This window comes from Rhamphochromis longiceps, linkage group LG16, assembly GCF_057381845.1.
Source record: "Rhamphochromis longiceps isolate RC_006_pf linkage group LG16, R_longiceps_female_GT1.1, whole genome shotgun sequence".
Classification (NCBI taxonomy): domain Eukaryota; kingdom Metazoa; phylum Chordata; class Actinopteri; order Cichliformes; family Cichlidae; genus Rhamphochromis; species Rhamphochromis longiceps.
The window spans coordinates 33322154-33343519 of record NC_140572.1 but is presented as its reverse complement, the minus strand read 5'-3'; the positions used below and the strand labels follow the sequence as shown (position 1 = coordinate 33343519).

Here is a 21366-nt window from a genome sequence, read left to right as displayed (position 1 = left end):
CACATCTAAAGGGGTTTGCGTCATAACTAATGATGACGTATACCTTAGAGGAGTTAACCTCTTTACATTCACTGTGTCACCAGTGACCTGTCTGGGGTGATGGTTGGGTTTTATTTTAGCCACATGCTAAACAGAGAAATTACTAGACAATATTTTACTCTCATAAATTTTGGAATTTGCAGTTTTCCAGATAAAAGATTTTCCATTTGGATTTGGGCACTTCCAAACAGGTGGAATTTCCACAGAAAAAGCCAAATGTTAGCCAAAACCCACTCTAAATGGATTGCTGGTGATCTGGTGGATGTTACATCAAGTATAAGATAAGTGTTTGTTACATAGATCAAACTCGGAACATTATACCAGCAACGCTACAAGTAAGAAAGATTAAGTAAGAGAGCATAAAAGTTTCCATCATTACTATAAGCTTTATTCCTGCAGTCCAAAGTTCAAAGCTGTACCTTTGGTCATTTTACCGTACCTTGTGGTGCTCTGGGTAGCCTGCTCTGGGCTTCACACACACTGGCAGAGGTCATAATGGGTTCAGACGGGGTTTGGATGGGCTGGAGGAAGGCCACAGTGGGGAAAGGCACTGACTGGATATGGGTCATGGAGGAATCGGACAGAGAGTTTGGCACCCCTGCATGGCTGCCGTCCTTATAGCTGGAGGGAATTCTCCACCGGGGTAACGGGGAAGGAGATGCGTCCTCGCTGGAGGAGCCAAGGACACTGGGAGGACTGAGGGATTGCTCTGGGGTTGATGAGGATTTGGGGAGGAGGTGCAGGATGGAGGAGAAGAAGGAACAGGATTCAGGAAGGGGGATGGTCCCGATTCCACTGTCCAACGTTCGCATCTTGCAGCCGGAGCCTGCGGCACAAGGAGAACAGCTGAAGTGGTTCAGGGTGGAGGGAATAAAAGGGAGAACATCAGGAATGAGACAGAGGGGTGACCATGGTTGAAGTGGCATTAAAGTAACCTTTAAAATAAATATGTACGGTACATGAATATAGATACTAACAGGCCTATTGTTAATCATTTATCTGGTACTCTAGCTGACTTTGTGTCTCCAGGAGCTGTTACAGTGAGGGCAGCTTTATCAATCAATAATAATGGATCTTCTCTGCAGTATCATAACTGATTCTCTCGTGCCTCCTTGTTATTCCTACCACATAACTTGACTGTTTGCCTGTTTTAAGCAGCTCGATCCTTGTGTTCTGGTCATTTGCAACACATGGTTAGTCTTTTCCTTCCTCTCTTTCACGGTCTAACTTTCAAAAGCCTTAAAAGCCAAGTCAAAAAGCAGTCCAATCTAATTATATAAGTGTGAGGCAGGGTAATGGTTTCTTTGCTCTCCAGCAGAAAATGACTCAGCCAAATCGGGTCCACTTGAACCACTGCTTTCATTTTACAGATATTGTTTGATGGCTCTGACTGTTAGCATGCACTGGTCACATGGTGAATGTGAAATGCACACAATGGCATGTGACATGAAAGACAAATGCACGCTGCTGGGGATATTTAATTAACAAAATATTTGAAATCTTAAATAAAAATGGTTCTGTTGTATGCATTATTTAAACAGGTGTAAGGTTAATTCTTAAATGTATTAAGCACTTTTTGTTGAAAATATAAAGTAACTTGAAAAATGAGCCCTTTTCCACAAATATTCAAAGGATGTAATGCTTTGGTAAGCAGCATTAGCTAATATTAGCTTATAAATGTAGTACACTAATCAGTAAAATCATCAAAGCACCAACTTCCAGCACAGCAAAGACAAACTCAGAATATAAATTAAAAAATAAATACTGGTGTTGCTTCAAGTAGAAATTTGCTAGTAACAGTAGTAAGAAAGTAAGCTAAGTTTAGCTAGATAGCTACTAAATCAAGCTATCAAGGAATCTGTTTGGATTAGCTGATAAGCAAAGGGTGGGCAATTACTTTACCCAAGTGGCCACATGAGAAACTGGGACTGTTGTGAAGGGCCACACCAATAAGCTGAACTCAGTTAAACTCAGTAATAATGCTATCTCTTTATAAGCTTATTCACAACAGTGAACAACAGTACCAGTTTCTCATGTGGCCCCTTGAGACAAGGAAATACCCACGTTTGAGATAAGATAAAATTAGCTACCTGGCCAAATAAGGATTTGACCATCTGGGAAAAGTACAGTATCATGAACATGATATTAGATCATGGAGGATGTTTACCATTAAATGTAATGCTAAGTTGTCTTTCCTCTTAATGAGAAAGGCAGTTAATATTAGTTAACACTAGCATTTCTGCTAACACAGATGAATTGCTAGCTATGTCACACAGCAAACTGTTGTCTTAAAGTGGTCAGCTAAGTCATCCAATTACTTATGTTAGATGCTATGGCTAGATGGCTAACCACATCTTGCTTGCTAACGTTACTGCTCACAGAATCTGAGTGGAAACGTTAAGTGGATGACTTGGCAAATAACTTCATCAGCTAACCTAATCCATGATACTTACTTGCATGTAAGGTCAGTGTTGTTTTTAATCCATCAGTAAATTATGTAATAGAATGAAGTAAAGATTTATAACATTTATGTTATACAGTAATAGCCAGAATGGGCAATTTTCCAGGAGGCTGTAACTTAGCTACACAACTTAACTCACAAGTAATTTTTTAAAACTAACTATACAGATATTCAGGTATTTACTGGTCTCTCAGTTGTTATACAAGGTTCATACAACATTCAGTGCATTAACAACAAAATGCCTAACTCATTTAAGACTAATATATGCAGAAATTGCACTGGACTTTTTAGCTTTTGCATCACTGTTCAGCCACATTTGCATCAGAGAACCATTTTTGTAAATCATAGGAAACCAAAAACAACATGAATCACTCCAGTCACCCATCTAGCATGCACATCATTGAAATAAGAAAATATTTCTTCAAGCTGTTGTCATGCAGACTCATGTTTTAATATGTAGCCTGAAGCATGAAGCCTGTAGGCAATCACACTGTGGAGCTGAGGCAACAGCTGTGCCCCCTTTATTAATTAAGATGTGCACGCATGAGACTTTTGAGTGCTCCTCTGGGTTTCTTCAAGCCTGTTTTTCTTCATTTTTTTCTAATTCTGATTTTAAGCTGTTGTGCCCCGATTAATTGAGAACTTAAAATGATCACATTAAAAGTCATGCTATGTTTGAAAATAGACAAATGTGGAAAGGGGAATGGTAAAACCATTATCAATAATGCTGAAAAACATTAAGTTACATTTTAACTAGAAGCTCTGGAAACACCTCAGTACCGGTAGATTGCAATTCTTTAAAGTTACAGCCTCAGCTGGAAAACATTAACATCGATTACAGTCATCCACTGCAGCTTCCTCATATTAAATAATAGCTTTAAGTAGCTATGTTTAAATCAGCCAACTTGTACTCATGCAGCAACAAACAAGAACAAATAATTGAACTGTGGAGAAGTAGGACAGAAATGTTATTGATTAGTCTGGTCTTAGGTTGGAAGTCTTCTTTAGAAAGGCAGGATCACAGAGGCTGAGAATTGATTGCTTACAACAAGCCTCAGCTGTATTGAGAACAATCAATAGCTGCTTAATGTCACAAGATAACAGTGCAGTACTTAGTATTTAAAAATTATATAGCATACACATAAAAATAATATGACATGGTTTCTGTTTAAGCAGAAAAGTTTCACTTAAAGTGTCCCTACTGTGCTTTTTCCAGCTCTGTATTTTCATTTTTTGACTCTACTGCAGTAGCTTTGCATGATTTACAGTTCAAAATAATCCTTTACTCACTATAGAAGTTCCCGACTTCATACTTCAAAGCCAACCATTTTAGCTCCTCCCCTTTTAAGCAAACTGATTGGCTGTCACTTGACAAATTATTTTAGTAGTTGGTTTGGACTAATGTGGGTCCTGATTACAATATTAGGGATATCTTCTTATTCTCTGTGACATCATACAGAGCCAAGAACAGAAAAAAACCTGCCAGAATTGGAGCATTTAATGGAGTCTAAAATATTAGTTTCTGGCTCACAGGGATTATTTGCACAAAAACTGACCTCATTATTTGAAACACTGGCCATGTTTAATATGAATAGTTTATATATGACATAAAATATTGAAAAAGCACAATAGGTCATCTTTAAGGGTATGTGTTCGATAAGTTTAAGGCAGTGGTGTCAAACAACAATCAAATTGTCAAAATCTCTTCATAGGTTTTACAGCCTTTCCTACTGATGAAGACCACCCAACAGCCATTCATACTGCATTAAAATAATTAAGCAATAGATAAACAACTAAATGACAGAAAAGTCTTTATTTACTATTGTTTATAGAAACTGTTTGTTTTTGTTTTTTATGTTTTTTTTTACCATAGGATCAAAATAAAAACAAAAATGTTATTTTATTTGTTTTAGTTTTACTGTGAATTAACAAAAACTTCTGTTTTTAAATAGATTGCAGATTGCTTTCACTTCATTGTCTTTATCAGCAGCATTTCGTTATCACATTGAAAAACTGAGACTGTTCAATACTGTTGAAATTGCAGTTCTTTTTCTTATGTTTATTGAGATCGAATGCATAGTTAAATTTCTCCATACTGACAGAAGGGGCATTTTCTCTGGTTCTCTGGTTTGACTTAAGGTCAATGTGGGCTTTATGTGGCCCATGATGTAATATGAGTTTGACATCCCTGATTTAAGGTATTGATGTTCACATCTTAATAGGTCAAAAGGCTGGGCAGCAATTTACACCTCTCAGTAAAGGGCATCTTGTTAGTGAAAATCAACTTGAAAACAAAAATAAAATCTGACAAGCTTGACTTGAATGTAAAAGAGAAACTCATCACAGAAAAATAATTCAAACACAGACCAGAAAGGGGAAATCCAGTCGTCTTGCTCCTTTTAGAGTTGCTACAGCGGATCATCTGCCTCCATCTCATCCTGTCCCAGCATCTTCTTCTATCACACCAACAGTCTGCATGTCCTGCTTCACTACATCCATGAATCTTCTCTACAGGCTTCCCCTTTTCCTCCTGCCTGGCAGCTTCATATGTAGCATCCTTTTTCCAGTACATCCGCTATTCCTTCTCTGCAAACCATCTCAGGCTTGCCTCTCTAACTTCGTGTCCAAACCATCTTAGCCTGAGTCGTCCCTCTGATGTACTCATGTGTAATCTTGTCCTTTGGATGGTGCTTAAAGACAAATGCAGCTGGTTAACCTCTTAAGCCCCAACGCCCCCTGATACGGGGGCAAAAGGCAGGAGATCAGTTAGGCTTGGGGTTTAAGAGGTTAAAGGAGTTTGTACCCTAACCTGCTGCACATTCTTTCCAGCTTGATCTCTCTGCCTAGCCAATCAACACCTTCCTTAGCATCCAGCCTTACATACAAAGCCTTTTCCTTTGCCATCACTCACTTCTGTATGCCCAGCCTCCCAATACTCTGAAATCACAAATATAAACCTTTTTTTTTTCTAAACTTTTCTCTAATTGTTGAGTGGGAATGGAAGTGGCCTCAAACATGAGCTCACTTCCATGTTCGTTATAACAACGTAGCCAAACATCCCATGACATCATTTGTATCCGACACAAATGTTGTGGATGCCAAGGTGATGTTATACCTGCCTCTCGGTGTGTGACTTTTCACGAGACTCTGTACAGCTATTTTCCTCGTTGCCGAGTGTCAAAAAGGGCGGTTTTGATTTTCGTGAAGGAGAAAGTCTTATGACTCATCAGGTGACGCCACAGGTTAGCCAATTTGTGGCATGCAGTCTGTTGACATCACGTTTTTGGATTTGCTTGGATCTTTGTGCCAGGTACTATGACCTAATCGAAAACCTAATGGACTTAATGGAGTTGTGCCGAGCTGACCCAAGTCAGGACTAAAAGGGCTAATAGAGAGTCAAACAGGGCATGAAACAGGGTCTCTTGGCTGATAAACCTGCACCTTTTTACATGACCAGCCTTGCATCTTTGGTTTATAAAATGAGATTATTATTGGTGCTATTGTTATTAGGCAATAATGATTACCTGCAGAACGAGCAGCACACTCGTTATGATATAGTTTAGTAAGTTATATAGGGAGATATTATGTAAGGAGCAGATACGGCACTCCATGAATGCTGCAAATCTATGGCAAAGATGATGGATGCCCCGCTCCTGCCGCAGAGATCCTGACAACAACCAAACGAATCATATCATAGTGGATCGAACAATTCAAAGTTTCGCCGCATGCTGTCCAGATATTAGCTGTGCATATGACTATCCATATCGGGTCAGTGGCACGTTTCACTAGTTTGGTTATATGAGCACTTTGGTTGGTGATAAACACATGGACTATATAAAAGAAGGACGTAGCCACCGTGATGTTGCCCGTTATGAATACTTGAGCTTGGTGATTTGAAGGTGGATGTGACTATGAAGCTGCATGCTTCGCGAGCGCACCCTGACAAATAAATACCAGTCCATTTCCATCATGCAAACAACTTTAAAACTTTTAAGACATGTAATTTTACAGGCGTGTGACGCCCCAGCTGCAGCAACCTGTCCTGCATTATGCATTCCCTTGTTTGTCCCTTTGTTTTGCCTTGCAGGCTCCTGGTAATCAGTGCAGCTGGGAGCACCTGGCTGGTCTCTGTAGCACATTTATGAGCTGGCTGTCACAATATTTCCTCTCCATTCACCGTGCACCTTTTATTTGAGGTTTTATACAAAACTCCACCCTACAGTTAACATTCAAGCACTCCTGACGACTTACACACCTAATAAAATTGTAGTTTTTGCCTCTTTTTAGTTAACAAATTTGCATTAAACTGTGTCTCTGCCATTACTTTTCATGGCTCATGAGTTGGACCATGACAAGGGGGTAATAAAAACATGTTTTTATCTCAGCTGGATTTTAAAATAAGACTTCAGTTTGATGAGGAGTGGCTAAGATAAACTCTAGTGGCTTCAATGCACAGCCAGAAAGTTTCTCAGTAAAGTATGAGACTGAAAATGAGAATTTAATTGTGGTATTTTTGTTTTGTGCCTCTTCGCTTTAATGCATCAAGTTGAAAGCTGCTCTGTCGAGTCTGCATCAGGCCCAGCATTTTGGAGTCTGGGTGGTATAATTCAGCTCACAGCTGAAGGCAAACTTAATTCACTCAGTAGTAGTTTGGCTGATCGTGCTTAGCTGGTGCAGCGCTGAAATTTTAACGAGGTGATTAACCCCCGAGGGCAAGCGTTCGTCCGTATCAAACATGCTTGATATTTGCAGTGCCTCGCCGATGGTGTCACTCTGGCCAATGAAATTTCAGTACGGTCTGTCACCGGTCCTCCACTGGAGTGATGTGGAAAGTTTAATAAGCCGCTATTTCTAATTTAGTGAGTGACCACAAGGCAGAAAGAGCCAAATAAAGTTTTACTCCTCGTCTGTTATCCCTTTCCCACTCGCCTGCTTTTAAATAAATTGACACCTTTAGTTTCACCTCGTTAGTAAGCATCAGGCTTAAATGCTTTTTAAACTTGCTTTGTGAGAGATTTCATCTACACCGAATTATTACTGAGCAGCAATCCAAGCCTAGCACAGAACATGAGTGTTTTTGGTATGTTCTTGATTCTCTGGTATTAAATCACACAGGTAAAAAAACCCACTCCACCCTAATGTGTCTGTGCATTTGTTTTCAAAAGGGTAATTAGAACAGATCCAGTGGGACAGTCAGTCCAGAACTTTAAGGACCAAACTGGTCAAAATGCAGAATTTTTAAATTTTTAACCAGCAGATAACAGGAAAAAGGGACGAAAGAGATTAGTTTGATTTGCCCATATGAACCCATGTTTGCAGCTGTGGCCTTGCTTCATAAAAAAATAACAGATTATAAAAATGTAATTGCAGTTCAAGAAGCAAACTAAACGTCTACGCCTACACCGAAACATCCAGATCTGTTGGGATCTTCTGTATGTGGAATTTGCATGTTTTTCTTGTGCCTAAATGAGTTTCCTTCAGATACTACCAGTTCCTCCCACTGTCCAAAGGCATGCATGTTAGGTGAACTGGAAAATGGATGTACTGCAGATCTTTCTTGTTTTCTCACATGCCAGTTACCAGAGTTTGCCTGAGTATGCTCCTAAAGGTATAGACTGACCAAGTCACCAGGATCCATCTGTACACTGTATACAGATGCATGAAATCCACTGCCGTCCCATCCAGCAGCTGCTGAGATATTCCAGTTTGAATCAAAGACTGAAACATCCACTACAGGGAGCGTTCTCCCACACGTGTGCCCAAATTTGAACATTATTAAACTAAGATTGAAATTTCAGTCCCATGCAGCCCTCTGCATGAGAAAATTACATCTGCACCCCATCTTATTATGACAAGCATACCAACTTTCAGCTATCAGTTGGAGGGAGATTGTTGGACTAAATGGTGGGGCGAGCGTGTGTGTGTGTGTGTGTTGGAACATTAAACAGTGCAGAGGTGTATTTCAGAGGGGGAAAAAAGTCCCACGGGACAATAATAACCTTAATAATTAGTTTTCAGCTCAAACTTGCCGTCTATGCTGCTCACAAATGCACAATGTAAAAACAAAATCCTAAAAAAACAGTAATATTCCAGCAGCTGGGGCACCAAAATAATACCAGAAAATAACAGAAAATAACTTTCCCATGAAAATACGGTTATTTTCAGTAATGAAAATACACTTTGTTGCCCTAATTTTACATGGGATTTTGCCTTTTTCAAGTGCTTTTAAACATTAAATTAGGAACAATTTAATGTGATTAAACAATGAAATTACCTATAAACTGAATGAATGAATAATAATACTTAAATGTATAGAAACATACAGCTAACAGTTGGTTTAAATAATAATGGATTGCATTCATATGGCGCTTTATGAGAACCTCAAAGCGCTTTACAATTCCACTTTATAATTCCCCTCTGGCCATCACCACTAGGTGGTAGGTGAAGTGTCTTGCCCAAGGACACAACGACCGAGAGTGTCCGAGCCGGGGCTCAAAGCGGCAACCTTCTGATTACAAGGCGAACTGCCAACTCTTGAGCCACGATTGCCCTACTAAATATGCATATGTACAGACAGATACATTTAAAAAACAAAGAAATTATGTTTTATTACATTTACAGTGATTTTACGTTAATTTACATTTGAAATGTGAAATCACAGTCTCTTTATGTAAATTTAATGATATTCTAGAAGAACAGTACAAAACTGTAAAATACACAGTAAAATACTTTTATATTACAATTTTTTTTTTACAGTGTGTGTTTTTACTTCATATGTAATCAAACTGTATTTAACTCACTCACTGACTCAAATGAACAGGCTTCTTACTCCCATGTTCTTTTACTTCCTAACAAATTCTATATGATCTTAATGGTGTGTATTATTATGCTAATGTTGCATTATTTTGGCAATATTTTATCCAGTCATCCCAATAAAGACCACTGAATTCAGTTCAATTTAAATACTTACAGAGTTACACTAAGCAGACATGCATGTGCACAATACCTGTAAAGCTGCAAGGTGTAAGTCTCATTAATAATCTCTAACAGGCAGGTGTTAAATTAAAGGATAGATATGGACATAGGTGGGGAAAATCTCCAATCTTTGTGGTGTTGAAATGTAAAAACAAAAACTAAATGTGAAGACTAAAATAAAAGGTTCAAGCTAATCTTTTTTTCATAAAGAGCTGGTTTTGAAGCTTCTCCTTTTATCTGGAGACTTTTTGGGCAGTGTGAGAATGAAAGCAAAAGTGTGTGTCAGCCATGCGTTATGGTCGTCATATGGCTTCACACCTCTGCAGGGCAGTGAGCTGTCTTTGGTTGCAGCAGCAGTTTGGTCCACAGAATCAAAACAGCTGAAGCAGATTCATCATGGATCCACCACTCACAGTAAAACTGGCCATGAGTAAGCTCGAGTGAATACGTTTATCCTGATTTGATGAGCCTGGGCATGCAGATTTTTAGTGCATGAGTCCGTGAAGATGAGTGGTCAAGCCTACCGTTAAAGAGCAAAGTCTGCATGGTGTAAAGCCACGGTGGAATGATTTGCTCCGATTTAAAAAAAAAAAAACATGAACAGAGATATGGTGGCGGCAAAAGCACAAACTGACAAAATTTAGCATTTTGCATGTTTGCTTGACTGCTCATGGCATATTTATCATGTTCATGACTTACACATGTGTGTCAAATTTGGTCTTCACTTCTGTCTGCAAACTGTAAAACGGTAAGCACAGATGAAACCTTAATGCTATCATTGTTTGAAAGACACATTAACATTGCTACATTGGTACCGAGTCAGAGGCTTCTAAAACTATTTAAGGAGACTGTGACAGAACAGAGGAGAGAAAAGTCTGACCTATTACTGCATCCTGGTTCGGGCTCTTCACCGTGGATCCATTTTCACCGTCAGATCTTCTGTTCATCATCTGCATCTTTGTATTTTTGAAGAAAAATAAAAACAAAGATATTAAAACTTTATACATTTGTACATTAAGCAATTTTTCATTGCATGTTTCTTTTAGAAAACACTGCATACGTTTCCACTGAAATCACTGAGCTCACACCATGTTAGACGAACCAACTCAATGAGTGAAACTAAAGACATGTAATCTTCTCCTTCTAATAGAACATGGTCTCTGACTCTGGATGGCATTACTTTGGTCTGCAGCAGCATGATGAGTAACCTTGGTGTCATTTTTGATCAGGATGCATCCTTCAGCTTGTGCATTTAACAAATAGGTTGCTTTCTTTTATCTGCATAGTGCTGTCAAAATCAGAAGCGTCCTGTCTCAGAGTGAAGCTGAAAAGCTAATCCATGCATCTGCTACTTATAGCCTGGACTCGTTATCTGAAAGCTCCCTAAAAACAGTCAGTTGATCCAAAATAAAAGTAAGAAACTTAATTCAAGCTCAGCATGTGGCTAAAACAAGCCCTTACACAGGGCACTTGTGACAAGAAAGTACAGTACACATGTTTTACCTGCCTCTTATTTCTTAAAAAATATTTTTCTTGTAATTTTTTTAATTGGTCTTCAGCAATCGTTCTTCAGGTTTTCCAAAGAAGAGCTTTAAATGTCGTTCAAGAAGCCTGGAGAACTATTCCTGAAGACTACTTAATGAAATGACAAAAAATCTGCCTGAGAGAGTTCAGACTGTGATGAAGAATAACGGTGGTCAGACCAAATATTGATTTATTTATTTTTTATTAGTATAAGTTTCAGTTTCTAAAGTGTTTCCCTGTCGGTTTCTCCTTCATGTTTCTTCTTTATGTGTTTAGGTTTCATTTTTTGATGGACCATCCTGCATTTGGGTCCTTCCCAGAAAGTTTGGAGGAATGGTTTGTGGATTTGAACTGAAGTCTAGCTCATTTATTAAAACAGCTGACAATCAAGTACTGAACAAAATCTGGCTTTTGGTCAGCGCATACTGATGTCGTATTTTAACTGACTGGGCACTCCTATAGCATTATTTTTTTATTCTGCAAGGCTGACCTATAGATTTCCTCAGATGCCTAGAGACTGCAGCCAAATGCGCTCTGCTGTCATTGTCACTGCAGTCGCACTAAAAAAGAAAGAAAATGGTTGGAAAACCTTACTGCACATGTTGTACAGGGGTGTATTTTCAAAATCCTACTCAAACAGCTATTGTTAGTAAAATAAAAATTTAGAAGCAGTGTTTGGGTTAAGATCTTGTATTGTATTTAACCAAAGCTATTACAGTCTCCAAGTCCTCACAGAAAATGACTTGCTCCTTAATCAGACTAATGCTACCACTATACCTCCACCCTCCTCGTGCTGACTTTTTTTGGTTTTTACACTTTTTTATAAAGCAAAGAAGGATTCCAACAAAATGATGTTGAACAACATCTTCTCACCCCATGACATAAAACCTGAAGTTTTGTCTCTGGGTTCTCATCAACACTGGTTGCTCAAAGCAAATGTTCCTGTATAGAAAAACCCACAATCAGGAGGGAGCTGTGTGCCTTTGTGTCACATTGTGACCTGAAGGGATCCTGACCCAGCATCAGTATGTGAGTGTGCTTCCAGAGGCAGGAAGTGTTTTGGTGGCTGTGAATCTTTTCTGTTTTCTGTTTAGTGCCTCAGCGGCAACCGAAGCAACAGCTGAATGTTGTATCAGTATTTCAGAATTCACCTCTCATCCATTTCTTCATTTTTTCCCGGACATTAAAGGTACAGTTCTTGCTGCTGTGATGCATCTCATGCTAATAAAATCACTGCCTGCTTGGATTAGTTAAGGATTAATTTACCTTCGGGTCCCCGATGATGTCAGCATGTCCTTGTATCTCACTCAGGGACATACCCGGGCAGGGCATTGAGATGCATGCCCGCACTGCATCGTGAGACTCTCTTCTCCCCACAGAGCTGAAAGAAAACAGTCTGTCAACACGCCACCACACACTGAAATCTTGTGATATTGACTCTCGATGCCCGGGGTGAGTCGGCTGATAAATGACCCCGCTATCTATTGAAACCTGGCTGTGAGCCTCTGTATGAACAGGGCTAAGGAGGCTCATAAATGTGTCTGACCATTTGATAAAAAATGACCCGTGTCATCTGAATCAGGAAAGCTATGAATCAATTGTATATATGAAACTGTGAGAGGCAGTGAAGATCTCAAAAGTACAGTAATTAGTTTATTAAGCAGAGAAGAGTCAAAACGGGGTCTCTGCACCAATTTAAAGATCAAAATGAATGCTTTTGTGTATATGGTTGAATTTAAGTGAAAAAATGTGACAATGGTTTTTCGTATACTTCTTTTAATACTAATGTACTACTATACAAAATAAAGCAAAATACACCTATTTTGATTCACTTTGTATATTATTCAGCATCCTTATTGATGTAAACCTCAACAACAACAACAGACATATTTCTAACGTCCAGCTCAGGCAGTTTTAATGAAAATTGTGGCAGCTTGTTGTTTATGATTGGAAAGCAACTTCATTCGTTTTGATTTGGTGTCCTTAATTTGCAAAGCTTGAATTGATTAATATCTTTTCAGCAAGGTTGGTCATCAACTCCCTGCTGCACATGTGTGGCAGCTCATTGTTTTATTGAGTGTCAGATCTTTACTGTGGACAGCTGAAATGAAACATCTGTTATATACACACTGCAACTTAACAAAACACCAGCAAGGAAAACTACAGTGTTCTGTTTGCTGGTGTTTTTGCTTTTGTTAAGCTGGAGAGTGTTTGACCCCTCAGGGCCATCGTAGTGATAACAATTCATTCAGCATTCAGCTGGTGAGTCTGTACGGAGAGCTGCACACTCCTCCTTAATTTTGTGTGTGTTACTCCAGCACATGAGTTAAAATTGTATTTAGAATGTGCAGACATAGAGAGTCTGGTAATTTAGTAACATTAGAATTTCAGAATAATTGTACTCCAGTTATTAATAATAAAGTGTGAGGGCAACACAAATTAAGGGGGAAAAAACAATACTGAGAGATATTTTTAAGAAGACTTTTTGTAGATGGATGCTAAAACATGATCTTAGCCATATCTTATTAAACTACTATAGGAACAAAAATATTTCAGCCTGAAAGAGAAAGGCAGGGCTTTTTCTTCATTATGACAAGATAAGCCATTCCTGTTATATTTCTTTGAAGTCTGCCTAAAGGGCAAAGTCTCTGTGGACTAGTCTGTGCAATCACAAACACCAAAGCAGGTATATGGCTGTCGACATGAAGCCTCACATTCTCTATCACTGATCACTGCTTGTTAACAAAAAATGCTTATCAATTGAGGTGGGAAAATGCATGTTACCTACAGCAGATTTATTGGAAAGCTAAGATAATTTCCATTTTTATGATTTTGTGACATGTGGGAAACCTGAAAAACATGACCTTTATCACTGATTTACCAGCTTTCTTACCAGTCTTTTCCATCACTTTTTCTTCTGTCTCTCTTCTTGTCAGACTTTGTCTGCTTTCCGCCCAGAAGCGATGAGATCTTTTGCTCCCTCTTGTCGTCTTTTCCTTTTGGTGGATCAACCTTTTTGCTGGGAGCAGGAAGCTTACTCTTACGAAAGCCGAACCAACTTGCTAAGCTTGATCCAGATTTTTGCTTCACCTCACTGGTTCGCTCTTGTTCCTGAGACTTGTGCAAGTTCTCCTCTATGCCGAGCATCACTTTCTCTTCAATTGTAGTTATGGTGCTTTGTCTCTCAGGCTCTTCAGAAACTGGCTCCCCGAAGGCGCTCGAAAACTGTTGCTCTATCTGAAGTCGCCTAGCCTGCTCACGCTGGAGTTTGAGACTTTGGAGTCTTTCACTGGAGGACCCCAGATGTAAAGGAACTGCTAGTCCCTCTTCAATCAAAAAGTTGTTTAAGAGGGATCGATTCATTGGACAGTGGTAGCTACTGGAGCAGCTCATACTTCCTGGGAGGACATCACCAAGAGAGTTCAAGGAGCTCCCTGAGTGTGTTTTGATCTGTGTGCGGACCTTTCCAGATCTGTTGAAGCTTGGTCTGTCCATATAGCGTGCACCAAAGCTCTGACTACGAGCTTTGGCCCCATTCATGCCCAGCACTGGTTTAAGAGGAGGTCTAGTAGAAACAGATACAGACCGTTTGAACAGCCAGCCTTCCTCGTCAAATCCCCAGTCTAGCATTACACCACTGTCTGACACAACAGGTTGGACAGAAGGCTCAGAATCTAGCGAGTTGCAACGGGTCTCAATCTTTCTGCGGGTGTTATCATGAGTGCTGGATTCATGTATTGTCTGGGGGTCACACGTGAAAGTCTGAAAGGTCTGGATGCTTTTTCCAGAAGGGTTCGTATCGTCCTTGTTTTGCCTTCCGAAAATGAGGAAGGTATTTGCTTCTTGTCCAGCGATTGCCTCGTGAGATTTGGCATTTACAGGAAGAGTCCTTTTTACGGCTCTTGAAGAGGAAGTCTGTGGATGGTAGTATGCATTAGAATATGCTGGTGGTAAGACTTCCGAGAGTTTTGGCTCACTGACACTCTGTTGGGATCTTTGCAAGACGCTCTGATTTGGCAATACAGAGGGAACGCCATTTTCAATATAGCTGATGGTAGCTCTGTCTGTAGATAACCGGACAGATTCTGAAGCTGATTGTGATTCTTGAACTACAACAGGAGGTATCATAGATGAATGGGTGTGGTACATTTTACCTTCAGCACCCATTTGTGGGGCTGCATGTTGACCATCTAGTATTGCACTGGATTGTTGAGGTTGTACGACTGAAGAAACCTGATGCATATGCAACTTGGTTGGGCCAGTCATTGAACTTTGAGCCTGCCCTGGAGATGTTTGATCTTTGGGAAAGCTGTCACTACTAGGTCTGAGAAGAAGAGAAGTAGTTCGACCTGGGGGTCGCGGCGGGGATAGGGATCTGAGTTCTGAGTCACAGTCATGGTCCTGACGTCGTTGTTTTCGTGGAGAGCATGGTAAGTTGTCATAGATACCATCTTCTGAAGAGTCATTGCTTGACTGAAGTCTGGCTATTTGTGATTTTGTGGGACTCTTTAAGCCATCACTGACCCCTGTAGACTTAAATATCTTTGAATGTTTCACGGGAGAAACAAGAGGTGAGCACTTTTGCATCTTCTCAAGAGACTTGGAACTTGATGATGCTGAATTATCCTCATCTTTCTCAGTTTTAGATAATGTGCTCTTGGTTGAACCATGGGCTTTATTTAAATTTGTCCTTTTGCTAGGGGCACTGCTCCCTGTAGGGTTAGGGCTGGGCTGTCCTTTGGGCCTTTGACCCTTGATAAGCTTTTGATGTAGAGGAGAATGTGTGTGCTTTTGTTGCTCTGGTCCTCCATCTGCACTCTTGCTCCGCAAAATAAAAGCCTTTCTTGCTGAGTCACAGAGTTGAGGTTTTGGTTTCCTCTGAGGAGATTCTGAGGCGGAATAGTCCTGGTGGTCACCGCCGGCTTGACTTATTGGGTCTCTGCGATGAGGAACTTCCATTGAGGAGCTGCGCTGCCTGGCTTCATTCATGCAGCACAGAGCTCTTGGTACAGTATGTTGAACTGATGAGCCAACATCACCTGTTCCCACTTCCACTTGTTTGGAGGACGCTCTTCCCTGTTGTCCTTTGACATAATCAAGCCTGGATTTACGGTCAGTGGATCTTTCCTGGTTATTGTTTCTGTCACTCAACTTTACGCCTTTATGTTTTTCTAGTGAATCTATCTTCATTTCCTCCAGATGTGTAAGGCTATCAGTTGGGCTCACACCAGGTTTAACTGTGGGGCCCTCCAGAAATAAGAAGTTGTCTGTGACAGGTGAAGGAAACAGACCAGAGTTCCCTGAAAGTTTCACAGGATCTACTTCAAATTCCTGAGTGACCTCCAACTTGTCCAAGCTTAGAAGTTCTTTTGCTGGCAGGTCACTGGATTCGCTGTTTGGTACTTTAGGCAATTCGTCATCCGCATCATCAGAGTCTACAATGGAAATCCTTGTTTCTGCTTTGAAAGGTTTACTTGTAGGGGCTACTTGCTTGGCTGTAGTCCCTCGCTGGGCAAACTTGACACCAAGTGAGTATATACCCTCGTTTGAGGTCATACAGTCTTTGCAGTGTGGTACAGATGGAAGGGAGGAAGTCCCCTTGGAGTTGGACATTTGAAGACGTTTCAGGCCTTTCAAAATGTGACCTTCCTTCCATCCCAGGTCTGTGTGCTCCAGAGCAGCGGAGTGATTGCTGGATACTGAACCAGTACTCATCCTTTTGTCTCGGCTTGAGGCACACTATGTATTAAAAGAGATATTTGCAATTACTGAAATAGCATTCATAATTAGCTTTTGCAAATTACATTTTTTTCAAACAAAAAAGAAGATGGATGGAAGGTGAATGATACCAACCTGCTTTGAGTAGCCACGTCCCTCTGCCCAAGTGTGGGAGCCACTGGAATATTCACTGCAAGCGCTGGAGAGTGAAAGCTCACTGCCACTGCCGCTGCCACTGCTGCGTGGGCACGTTAGACTCAGCAGGCTGGGCCACCTTCCTGCAGGAATTCCTGCTTTTCCATTCCTTTGGACCTCCTGAAAAAGAAGATATCTTGCAGTTAATTTAAAGGTAGTATTTTTCTAGTGGGTGTGCTAGAATATTTTCTGATGTGTGCTGCTATTTTGTACTTTTCTTTACCTATCATTTCACCATTGTAAATAAGAATGTGCTCATAATGACTTAAAGTTCATTGAAATAAAGTTCACACTGGCACACTTCAACATTGTGTGGTGCAAACTGGTATTACACAAACGTGCAGCTTGGTCGTACTTTTTCAACACAAAGCATACTAGATGTATGGCTTTATATGTCCCTATGGCTTTATATGTCCCTATGGCATATAAAGCCATAGGGATGGTTTCTTCAAATTCCGCTGATAGGTTGATTTTAAAGGTTTAAAGCACAGCGATTTACAATAAGCACCTTAAAAACACAATAAAGAGACAACTGCTCCGGTGAAAAATTCATCGTACATGTGGGGTATGGCTGAGTGGTGAAAGCACAAATGGAGGGCCTTTACTGCACCTCATTTACAGGACAGATCAGTTTGGCCAAATCTGAAGAAAAAAGTCAAACTAAGAAAAGTACTCCAATTGTTAAAAGTATACACACTGTCTTTGTTGGGTGTCTGGTAGTACAGGCACTGTTGCTTCCTCACCACCATTACCTGATACAAAAGACTGTCAACAAAAGCTGCAACGCCCACCAGTATAGACAGTAGTTACTCCCAATTCAGTTTTTCAAAAGAGACTTATAATAAGTCAACAACGGAAAACATATACTGTCATAATAAAATAATTGCAAACATCATAAAATTAACCCACAAATATCACCCATATCCCCCCTTTTTTCATACCACAGCTGGCACATTGCCCGGGGAACCTGAAAAAAGTCTAAAAGGGACCTGGAATGGTTTGCCAGTTCCTGGGTTCAGCACTGGGGTGATCCCTCATGCACTATATGGACAAAACATTGAATCCTATATGAAGCATGAATCCTGTAGGGTTGTTGTTCCGGGGCTGACCTGTCAAACATCTTTGAGAAGAGCGAAAATTCCCACAGACACACTCCAAAAACTTGTAGACAGCTTTTCTAAAAGAGTGGAGCTGTTATATCTCCAAAGGGGTATATAACGTGTACGTGGCTTCCTTCTTTTGTCCATACTCTTTAACATTCAGCTGCTTCTCCAGTGAGCCTCCTGTCCTGTCTTGCTTTATTGTGAGGTTCTAGCACTCTGACTGGAACTGGTTCATTTGGGCTCAGAGAGCTCAGAGAGCCCAAATGACAGACAAAGACATCGATTGTAAAATGCATCCAAGATCAGAGAGTTGGAGTCCAATCGTGGTATGGAAGACTAGCTGGTGAGGCAGCTGGTCAGTTATTCATATATTCAATTCATTTGCAGCTAAAATTTTTGCAGTGGGGCTCCTGATGTTAACCTCCTAACAACTATCAGTTCACCTGTGATCCATCTACAGTTATAGCTTTGGGTTGAGATAACAGTCATGGAATTTTTCCTGTTTAAAAGCTTACCTTTTGGATGTTTTAAAGGAAAACTGTAACGGGAATGACAGATCCAACCACATACTGCACTTTAACACCCTTTATTAATTCCAGGTTGTCGTATTTACAACTCACGGCTGTAGCTTTTCACCTGCAATCCACTATACTACAACAACAACACTCCTTAGGTCCCGGCACGTTTAATAGGGGAGGCATGATGAGCTAATTGACAAACCATGCCTCGCCACACTGTAATGTGGAAATGAAAGTGTAAGCATTCATTTGAAAGGTAAGATCTTCTAAAAACTGTCAGTGTGATTAAACTTAAACTCAACCCCGAACCCAACCCTCAGCAGGTCGCCAACTGCTGGGTGTTATAAGCTCATCCTCTGATTCACACTGGTGAACACAGTACGTGTTCATCCACCTAATTCGTGACATTATGTGTTTCTTGGACGGCCCTTCGCTCTCCATTTGTCTCCGTCACAGTCCTTAAAAGAATCAATATGCTGGATACACCGCTGTCTCTTTCCATCCAAAGGCTAATTGAAGAATGGGATGACATTTTCTACTCCTGCGGTCAGATGGCTCCTGTTTAAAAATGCTGAGTGTTTTCATCTTTCTCTAGTCTCACAGGTGCACCATGATCTCTGTGAGAGCTGCTGAATGAGACATTTTAAAACAATGCCTCTATTCTGACACAAAGGGAGGCTATTAACTGTGCCAAGAGCCTCTTGGTGTCTCTGCTGTTCATTTATATTTCAGCTGCATAAAGACTAATGACTGTTAGATGAAGATGATGCCCCTGTGAGGGCTAAAAAGCTAGAAAATGAACCAAAATCAACATTCACATTATTCCACTGACTCATATCACTCTTGATATGAGTCCTTTGGTGATATTTCTGAAAGCAAGTTTTGTGCCTGTGCCAGATGTGCCTGCGTGATGAATGTTTGTCGCAAGGACAAAAATGCAATTTTGTAGAAAGAAAATTTCACAGAGCATTTTCCCTAAAAAGTCTCCAGCTAATGCAAAATGCTTGTATTAAAGGTTAAGAGAGATAGACATGGTTTGAAGGAAAGTTTTGAAAGCTTTAATAGAAACTGAATATTTTATCACGCAATTTATTTTGGAGTAAAATCCCCAGTTTCTTGTAATAACGGGCAACTTTTGAATGATTGGTTTACTGATACTGTCACGGTCCTGGGTCTTCTGACTCAGCGTTTTTAGTTCTTTGTGATGTTTGTATTATCGTACTTGTGTGAGTTATTCTATGGTTTCTAGTTTCGATCCCTTGCCCTTCATGTTTCTCTGTGTCCCCTCTGTGTCTGCATGTTTGAGTTCCCCTCTGTGTCTTTCAGTTCTTAGAGTCCTCTGCCTTATGGTTTATGTCTCTGTGTTTCTTAGTTGCTGTCTCCACTGTGTCAAGTTCGCGTCTCTGTGATCCTTCCTGTTTTACTTTGAAGGTCCGTGTCTTATGTGAATGTGTCCTGCTTTGCTTGTCTCGTCAGTCCTGATTTCTCCCAGGCAGTGTTGGGGAGTAACGGAATACATGTACCGCCGTTACGTATTTAAAATACAAAATATGAGTAACTGTATTCCGTTACAGTTACCGTTTAAAAATGTGGTATTCAGAATACAGTTACTTTGTTGAAATAAATGGATTACACTGCGGTACTTTCCTGTTTCATATAGTCGAGGGTCAGGACTGTTTGGGTTTTGTTTGACAGCTACGTTCTGTTGTTCCAGGCGGCAGCGTTACGGTTGCCATGGTTACATGGCGACGCTCTCTCTCTCTCTCTGCGACTGTGTGTTTCCTGGGTGAGAGAGCGCCTTTTCGTTGTTGTTGTTGTTATGCTAAGCTAACAGGCAGAATGCTACAAGCATAGCTCTAAAGAATGTGGCATCATGGGCAGTGTAGTCCGTGTTGCAGGGAGAATGGACTGCCATACACGTTATGTGTCTGTGAGCGCAAGGAGGGAGAAAAAGGGGAGTGGAAAGGTACGAGTTGTCATCAAGCAAAAACGGGAGCTGGAAGCATGTAAATATAATAATAACCACTTCAGCCAAGAAGAGAGCCCGACGAGCCCAGTTGTAAGTAAGCTATTAAGACTCGACTGTACACTGTGTTCGTGTTTTCCTCCGAAAACAATAAGTTCCGTTGGAGCAGTCTTTCAACGCCTCTCTCTGTCTCTCGCAAGAAAAGTTGACCCAGACAACAAAGTAAAGCTATTTTTCGGCTACGAGCCGACAGGGACCCCGCCGTATTAGTCAGAGGTCCCTTTACTACAGTTCGGAGTTGCGCGGACCTTCAGTAATAGTAATAAATCATACAGCAATAGTACATTCACGTTGTTGTAAAAAGCATGATAATATATTAAGTAATCCAAAGTATTCAGAATACGTTACTGTCATTGAGTAACGTAACGGAATACGTTACAGAATACATTTTGGGGCATGTATTCTGTATTCTGTAATGGAATACATTTTAAAAGTAACCTTCCCAACACTGCTCCCAGGTGTTCCCTCCTTCTGTGTCTCATTCCCCTCGTTACTCCCCAGTGTATTTAAACCCTGTGTTTCTCTGAGTCAGTGTCGTGTCGTCCCTCATGCTGTGTGGATCTCCCTGTGTCTCTCTGTGAGTTCTTAGTTTGTTGTTTCCCAGTTTAGTTTAGTTTGTCCTACCAGCAAATAAAGCTGTGGTTTTTGAGTTCATCCCCTGAGTCTGTGAGTCTTGCATTTTGGGTCCGACTCCTGCCTGCCGCACAGCGATTCATGACAGATTCAGAGTGTAGTGTTTTCCATATTTAAAGATACTGATGGATGTCCAGTCTGTCCTCTTTCCTGCGGAATCAGTTAATTACGTTT

At 40.5% G+C, this 21366-nt stretch overlaps 1 protein-coding gene across 1 annotated transcript in view; it reads right to left on the bottom strand.

The window, feature by feature from the left end:
• The window catches only part of LOC146651510 (nck-associated protein 5-like), a 90614-nt gene that overhangs the window by 3566 nt on the left and 65682 nt on the right, over nt 1-21366 (bottom strand). Inside the window, exons 8-12 of the mRNA XM_085384522.1 lie at nt 16853-17032; nt 13893-16738; nt 12266-12380; nt 10356-10431; nt 479-865 (exon numbers count right to left, since the gene is read on the bottom strand). Of these exons, the coding sequence (XP_085240648.1) occupies nt 479-865; nt 10356-10431; nt 12266-12380; nt 13893-16738; nt 16853-17032 (3604 nt within the window). The remainder of the gene's footprint in view (nt 1-478; nt 866-10355; nt 10432-12265; nt 12381-13892; nt 16739-16852; nt 17033-21366) is intronic.